Source organism: Erythrolamprus reginae, chromosome 1 (assembly GCF_031021105.1).
Source record: "Erythrolamprus reginae isolate rEryReg1 chromosome 1, rEryReg1.hap1, whole genome shotgun sequence".
Lineage (NCBI taxonomy): Eukaryota > Metazoa > Chordata > Lepidosauria > Squamata > Dipsadidae > Erythrolamprus > Erythrolamprus reginae.
The window spans coordinates 415764790-415772597 of NC_091950.1; the positions used below are offsets into that span (position 1 = coordinate 415764790).

Consider the following 7808-nt stretch of genomic DNA (forward strand, 5'->3'; position numbering starts at 1 on the left):
TTCTGAGCAAGCACGAGTCCTGCCTTCCAATTGCCTTGTTTTTAATATGCACTATTTACCAAACAGCAGTATATTTGAAAGTTTAATAAAATGGCAGAATAACCTACCTCCGGGCGGTAATCCCCGTGTTGATTTAAGGTGTTCTGGCAGCAGGAAACGCAGGGCGTGAGTGCTGTTTTTTACGGATGCAATTTTGCCGTTTAATGTTTCCTTCCCCATTAACGTATCAAAGGATTGGTTCATTTGGGAAAGAGATTTGTATGAAGTCCTCCCAAGGCAACACATCCCCCCATTCCCTCTTCTGCCTCCATAGCACACAACACACAATTACCCACAATCTTGCACTGAAAATCAAGGTGACTAAATACAATTGCAGAATCAAATGTAGGACAACCCCCTCCCCACCTGAAAAAAAAGGGAATAATCAAGTCTCATCACAATACAGTGGTACCTTTACTTATGAACTTAATTCCATTACATGACCAGGTTCTTAAGTAGAAAAGTTTCTAAGAAGAAGCAATTTTTTTCCATAGGAATCATTGTAAAAGCAATGTAAAATGCGATTGGGGAAACCACAGGAAGGGTAGAGGCCCTGTTTCCTCCCAGGAGATTCTTAGAGAGGCCCCACAGAGGCTTCTCCCTGCCTTTTCTGGCCCTGTTTCCTCCCAGGAGATTCCTAGAGAGGCCCCACGGAGGCTTCTCCCTGTCTTTTCTGGCCCTGTTTCCTCCCAGGAGATTCCTAAAGAGGCCCCACGGAGGCTTCTCCCTGCCTTTTCTGGCCCTGTTTCCTCTCAGGAGATTCCTAGAGAGGCCCCACAGAGGCTTCTCCCTGACTTTTCTGGCCCTGTTTCCTCCCAGGAGATTCCTAGAGAGGCCCCACGGAGGCTTCTCCCCGCCTTTTCCGGCCCTGTTTCTTCCCAGGAGATTCCTAGAGAGGCCCCACGGAGGCTTCTCCCTGCCTTTTCCAGTTACAGTTTCGGAGGGTTGGGTTTGTAAATGGAAAATGGTTCTTGAAAAGAGGCAAAAAAATCTTGAACACCCGGTTCTTATCTAGAAAAATTTGTATGTAGAGGCGTTTGTAGGTAGAAACACCACTGTATTTATTTATTTAACAGTGGGGAGTGGAAAAGTCTCCTCCAGCAAATAATAGGAGGGACTCCTGAACCAGCTTGGTCGAATGGTTAGAGCACCAGGCTAGAAACTAGGAGACTGTGAGTTCTAGTCCTGCTCTAGGCATGAAAGGCTTAATCAGTGTTCCAATATCTCAGGGGTTGCCACAAAGAAGAAGGAGTCAACCTATACTCCAAAGCACCTGAGGGTAGAACAAGAAGCAATGAGTGGAAACTAAACAAGGAGAGAAGCAATGTAGAACTAAGGAGAAATTTCCTGACAGTTAGAATGGTTGATCAGTGGAACAGCTTGCCTCCGGGAGTTGTGAATGCTCCAACACTGGAGGTTTTTAAGAAGATGTTGGATAACCATCGGTCTGAAGTAGTGTAGTGTTTCCTGCCTGAGTGGGATGTTGGATTAGAAGGCCTTGAAGGTCCCTTCCAACTCTTCTGTTCTGTTCTGTTCTACTCCACCCTTCCATTCTATTCTATTCTCTATCCCCTATTCCCTCCCTCCCTCCCACCCTACCCCACCCCATCCTACATCCTCAACTTCAGGTCTTGATCTTCTGGCTGAATGACTTTGCAAGCTTTGCGTGGTGTGTCCCCAAATTCTTATGTCTCACTCGCCCTCTTCTTTGTCCCCTAGATCGAGGAATCTGTTCGGAGCATGGTTATGCGCTACGGGAGCCGTCTGTGGAAACTCCGGGTCTTGCAAGCTGAGCTGAAGATTAACATTCAGCTCGCCCCCAGTGGCAAGGCTATTCCAATCCGTCTGTTCTTGACCAACGAATCTGGCTATTACCTTGACATAAGCCTGTATAAAGAAGTGACAGACTCCAGAACTGCCCAGGTAAGTCTTCCATCAGATGAATGCAAGATTATAATGGGAAAACTGTTTCTCTTTGCTTATGGCCTCCTTATAAGAACGTAAGAGCCATGCTGAAACAGGCCAAAGCCCATCGAGTCCAGCATTCTGTGTCACACAGTGGCCCACCAATTGTCCATGGGGATCTTGAGCAGAAAGAGAGGGCAAAGCCCTCCCTTTCCCTTGACCCCCAACAAATGGTACTCAAGGGAATCCTGCCTGCCTCAACCAACATAGAGGCGGCACTTGGACATCCCTTTCAATAACCACCTATGATACACTTGGCATCCATGAATCTGCCTAATCCTTGAAGCTATCCAGGCTGACAGCTGTCACGACCTCTTCTGGAAGTGAATTCCATCAACCAACGACCCTCTGGGTGAAGAAATATTTCCCTTTATTTGTCCTCACTTTCTTACCTATGAGCTTTAGGGAGGGCCCCCTCGTCCTAGTATTGTGTGATAGAGAAAAGAATTTTTCTCTATCCCCCTTTTCTATCCCATGCATGATTTTATACACTTCGATCAAGTCACCCCTTAAACACTGTCTTTCAAGGCCGAAGAGACCAAGGCGTTGCAACCTGGTTTCATAAGGGAGGGGCTCCATTCCCTTGATCCTACTTGTTGCCCTTTTTTGCACCTTTTCCAGTTCCATTATATCCTTCTTGAGGTGCGGTGACCAGTACATAGTACTCCAAGTGTGGTCTCACCATTGATTTGTACAGAGGCAATTACAACACTTGCTACAGATGTACCTTATCTGTGACTGTCAGCTCCTCTTTCAATGCAGTATCCCTAGACCAGAGGTCCCCAAACTTGGCAACTTTCAAGACTTGTGGACTTGAACTCCCAGAATTCTCCAAGCCAGCATAGCTGATTGAGGACCTAATGCAGCCCTCCAAGAAATCTGATGTAGACCCTATCTGAATCCAGATTAATTGATTAAAAAGAAGAAAAATCACAATGTTTTGATTTATTATTATTATTATGTCGGTATAACACAGCAAACGAGATCACTATGCTGGATTTCGTATTTCATCACCAGTTGGGCGCTTCCCAAGCACCTAGGACTGCTTGATGTAGCAGCAAATTATGTTTGCCGATCCCAGTAAAGCAGCCTTTTGCAATTGACAGATGGAGATTTTGTCAATTCCGATGGTTTTAAAATGTCCGCTGAAATCCTTTGGCACTGCGCCCAGCATGCCAAGTACCACTGGGACCACTTTCACTGGCTTATGCCACAGTCGTTGCAGCTCGATTTTTAGATCTTCGTATTTCACTAATTTCTCTAGCTGCTTCTCCTCAATTCTGCTGTCTCCTGGGATTGCGATGTCGATGATCCATACTTTCTTTATTTCTTCTTCTTCTTCTTCTTATTTATTATTATTATTATTATTATTATTATTATTATTATTATTATTATTAATTAGATTTGTATGCCGCCCCTCTCCGTAGACTCGGGGCGGCTCACAACAATAATCCAGGATTTAATCCAGGATGTTCCTTCTCTTCTTTTCAGATTATGTTCCAGGCTTATGGTGATAAGCAAGGGCCCCTACATGGGATGCTGATCAATACTCCTTACGTGACGAAGGATTTACTCCAGTCAAAGAGATTCCAGGCCCAGTCCCTGGGGACAACCTACGTATATGATATTCCTGAAATGTTTCGGCAGGTAAGGACTGTGGAAGGTGCCACAAAGGTGCTTTTATTTTTTTAAGAGACAAGTGGAGTTCCTGGTTTTTCTTTGAAGACATGTTGCTTCTCCTCCAAGAAGCTTCTTCAGCTTTGATTGAATGGTGGGAAATGGATGGATCAGTCAGAGCTGAAGAAGAGAGGCGAAATGTCTTCAAAGAAAAAAACAGAAAGTCCAGTTGCCTCTTGAAAAAGCACCTTTGGGACCACCATGACCTGGATGACTGTGGAAGATGTTTCTGCTATCCTAGTTTGGCTTGTGCCCCCGTTACTTGCCCTGTCTGCCTATGACAAGAGTTGGCAACACTCAAAAAGGGGACACAATCTGAAGTTAGTTGGGGGAAAGATCAAAAGCAACGTGAGAAAATATTATTTCACTGAAAGAGTAGTAGATCCTTGGAACAAACTTCCAGCAGACATGGTAGATAAATCCACAGTAACTGAATTTAAACATTCCTGGGATAAACATATATCCATTGTAAGATAAAATACAGGAAATAGTATAAGGGCAGACTAGATGGACCAGGAGGTCTTTTTCTGCCGTCAGTCTTCTGTGTTTCTATGTTTCTAAAAAGCCATGAAGGTCGTAACCGGAAGCCCATTCAACAGAGCCGGGGTGGCGCAGTGGTTAGAGTGCAGCACTGCAGGCTACCTCAGCTAAGTGCTAGCTGTAGTTCAGCAGTTCAAATCTCACCACCGGCTCAAGGTTGATTCAGCCTTCCATCCTTCCGAAGTGGGTAAAATGAGGACCCAGATTGTTGGGGGTGTTATGCTGACTCTGTAAACCGCTTAGAGAGGGCTGTAAAGCACCATGAAGTGGTATATAGTTGGGGGAAAGATCAAAAGCAACGTGAGAAAATATTATTTCACTGAAAGAGTAGTAGATCCTTGGAACAAACTTCCAGCAGATGTGGTTGGTAAATCCACAGTAACTGAATGTAAACGTGCCTGGGATAAACATATGTCCATTATAAGATAAAATACACAAAATAGTATAAGGGCAGACTAGATGGACCATGAGGTCTTTTTCTGCCGTCAGTCTTCTATGTTTCTATGTTTCTATAAGTCTATTTTTTTTAAAAATACATTTTACATTTTTTTTACAAATAAGGACTGCATTCCACCCTCCCTCCCAACGTGCAGGGTGAGAACAAAAAAAAGGGGGTTTATTTTGTTGGATTTCACTGAGCTAAAGTGGCATTACATTGTTAAATACCTTTCAGAATTACTCCGGCTGCAATGTGTATTTTTTCTGTCCCATTACAAAAGTGGAGCCCGAAGGCTTTGCTTTTTTGCTTTCTGCTTTAATCTAGGTTGACCAAAAACAAACCACAATATGCAATGTATGTTTGATTTTGTCCCAAGTTCAGGATACAGAATCTCAGTTTCTTGTTACAAGTTTAGCATGATTAGAAAAAAGAATGAAAAAGCAAAAAAAAAAATAGTCAAAACATTTTCCCCTCCCCCTTCTGATTCCGACAGGCTCTGATCAAATTATGGGACTTTATGAAGGAATTTGCGAATCTCCCCCCTCCTCCTCCACCTTCTGAACTGTTGACATTTACGGAACTTGTCCTGGATGACCAAGGCCAGTTGGTACAAATGAACAGGCTTCCTGGAGGGAACGAAGTAAGTCGGCCTCTTTGGTTTATTACCTGCTATTTTTATAGAAATCTCAATCTCTCCTGTCCCCTCTTTTCCTCTCCTTCTTTCTCTCTATCTTTCCTTCTCTCTCTCTCCCTGTCTCCCTCTCCTCTCTTTCTCTCTCCCACTCCTTCCCTCTCTCTTCCCTCTCTCTCACTTTTCTCTCTCTCTTCATCTCTCTCTCCCTCCTTCCCTCTTTCTCTCCCCCATCCTCCTACCCACTCTCTCTGTGTCCCTCTTCTCTCTCTTTCTCGCCCTCGCCCTCTCCCTCCCTCTCTTTCTCCTTTCTTCCTCCTCTTTACCTCTTCTCTCTCCCCCTTTTCCCCTCTTTCTCTCCACATCATCCCATCCACTCTCTCTGTGTCTCTCTTCTCTCTCTCCTTCCCTCTTTCTCTCCCCCATCCTCCTACCCACTCTCTCTGTGTCCCTCTTCTCTCCCTTTCTCTCCCTCGCACTCCCTCTCTTTCTCCTTTCTTCCTCCTCTTTACTTCCTCTCTCTCTCTCCCCCTCCTTTCCTCTTTCTCTCCCCCATCCTCTCACTCACTCTCTTTGTGTCTCTCTTCTCTCTCTCCCTCCCTCTTTCTCCTTTCTTCCTCCTCTTTATCTACTCTCCCTCCCTCTTTCTCCCCATCCTTCCACCCACTCTCTCCGTGTCTCCCTTCTCGCTCTCCCTTGCTCTCTCTTTCTCCTTTCTCCTCTTTACCTCTTCTCTTGCTCTCCCTCCCTCCCTTGTTCCCTTCTCACTCTTTCACCCTTCTCTCTCCACCCTGTCTCTTCCTCTCATTTCCTCCCTCTCTTTCTCATTCCACCTTTCTACCTCCTTCCTTCTTTCTTTCTCCCTCCTGCCTCCTTCATCTCTCTCCCTTCCTCTTTCCCCCCTCTCTCTTTCTTCCTCTCTCTCTGTCTCAGCAAACTTTTCCTTTCGGTGGCATGTTTCTTTGTTCGCTTGTTTGTCGAACGAGTATAGGATTGTAGTTTGTATAAGCATAACATAAATAGAAAGTAATGATTAAAAAAAGACAATAGGACAATAGGCACTTTGGTTCACTTATGCGCGCCCCTTACAGACCTCTTAGGAAAGGGGAGAGGTCAACTGTAGACAATCTAAGGTCAAAGCTTTTGGGGTTTGGGGAAGAAACCACAGAGTCAGGTGGAGAATTCCAACCGTTGATCACTCTGTTTCTGAAGTCATATGTTCAAAATGTGGTTGAGATTTTTTTTTTTAAAGCAGTAAACTATTTGGCATCTCAAAGATTGTTTTTCGATTTTTTCCCCTTAAATATTGAATCTTCTCTCTGTCCTCCCAACACCAAAGACAGGAAGCTCTGTGGAATCCTTGGCGCTCTCCGAGCTTGGCTGTCCGCTTGCAGACATTTCTCTACCCAACTATGTAAGATCACCAGTGCTAGTGAGTGTAGAATTTAGTGCGTGTTTATATACAGTAGTTAGTCTTGCCAGTGTTGGTGGGGAATCTGGCTTGCTCCTTGACTGTTTCTTTGCTTTGTCTCATGTGCCCTCATCACCTCTCGTCTTGACTATCGCCATGCGCTCTACATGGGGCTACCCTTGAAGAGGGGTTGGAGACTTCAGCTGGTGCAAAATGCAGCGACACGTGCAATAACGGGTTTGCCTAGGTCTGCCCATATTACTCCACCTTTACGCGAGCTGCATTGGTTGTCAGTCGGTCTCCGAACCCAATTCAAGGTGTTGATTATCACCTTTAAAGCCCTAAATGGCTCAGGGCCAGACTATTTACGGGACTGCCTCCTCCCTCATTGCGGCCAGTAAGGGCTCACAGAGTCAGCCTACTCCAGATCCCATCCGCCAAACAATGTCGGCTGGCGGGACCTCGGGGAAGAGCCTTCTCTGTGGTGGCTCCAATCCTATGAAATCAACTGCCCCCTATCTCCTCCCTATCCGTCTTCCGGAAAGCCATTAAGACCTGGGTCTTCCGGCAGGGCAGGAATTAGATTGACTGCTGTATACGCATGGTTCTTTTTAGGATATTGTTTTATTATATTACTGATTTTATTGTGTATTTTGATTGTATTTTAGTACTGTTGTATTTATCCCACTTGTTAGCCGCTCTGAGTTCGTTCCCGAATGAGCAGTATATAAATACAATTAATAATAATAATTATTATTATATAATTATATATATTATTATATTAATAATTATATATATTATTATTATTATTATTATTATTATTATTATTACAAATCTAATAAATAATAATAATCATCATCATCTAAATAATAATAATAATAATAATAACAACAACAACAACAACAACTTATGACTGCTTTTCACACTTAGGACCGTTGCAGCATCCTCCATGGTCATGACCATGGTCGAGTTTTCAGAGAAGGGCAGCATACATATCTAATAAATAATAATAATGTGTCAGTGGTTATTGAAACGGATGTCCAAGTGCTGCCTCTATGTTGGTTGAGGCAGGCAGGATTCCCTTGCATACCGTTTGTTGGGGGTCA

The 7808-nt window shown here is 44.2% G+C and overlaps 1 protein-coding gene across 1 annotated transcript in view; it reads left to right on the forward strand.

The window, feature by feature from the left end:
• ACACA (acetyl-CoA carboxylase alpha) overlaps positions 1-7808 on the forward strand; it is a 312028-nt gene that overhangs the window by 170823 nt on the left and 133397 nt on the right. Inside the window, 3 exon segments of the mRNA XM_070735330.1 lie at positions 1759-1962; positions 3496-3651; positions 5154-5300. Of these exon segments, the coding sequence (XP_070591431.1) occupies positions 1759-1962; positions 3496-3651; positions 5154-5300 (507 nt within the window).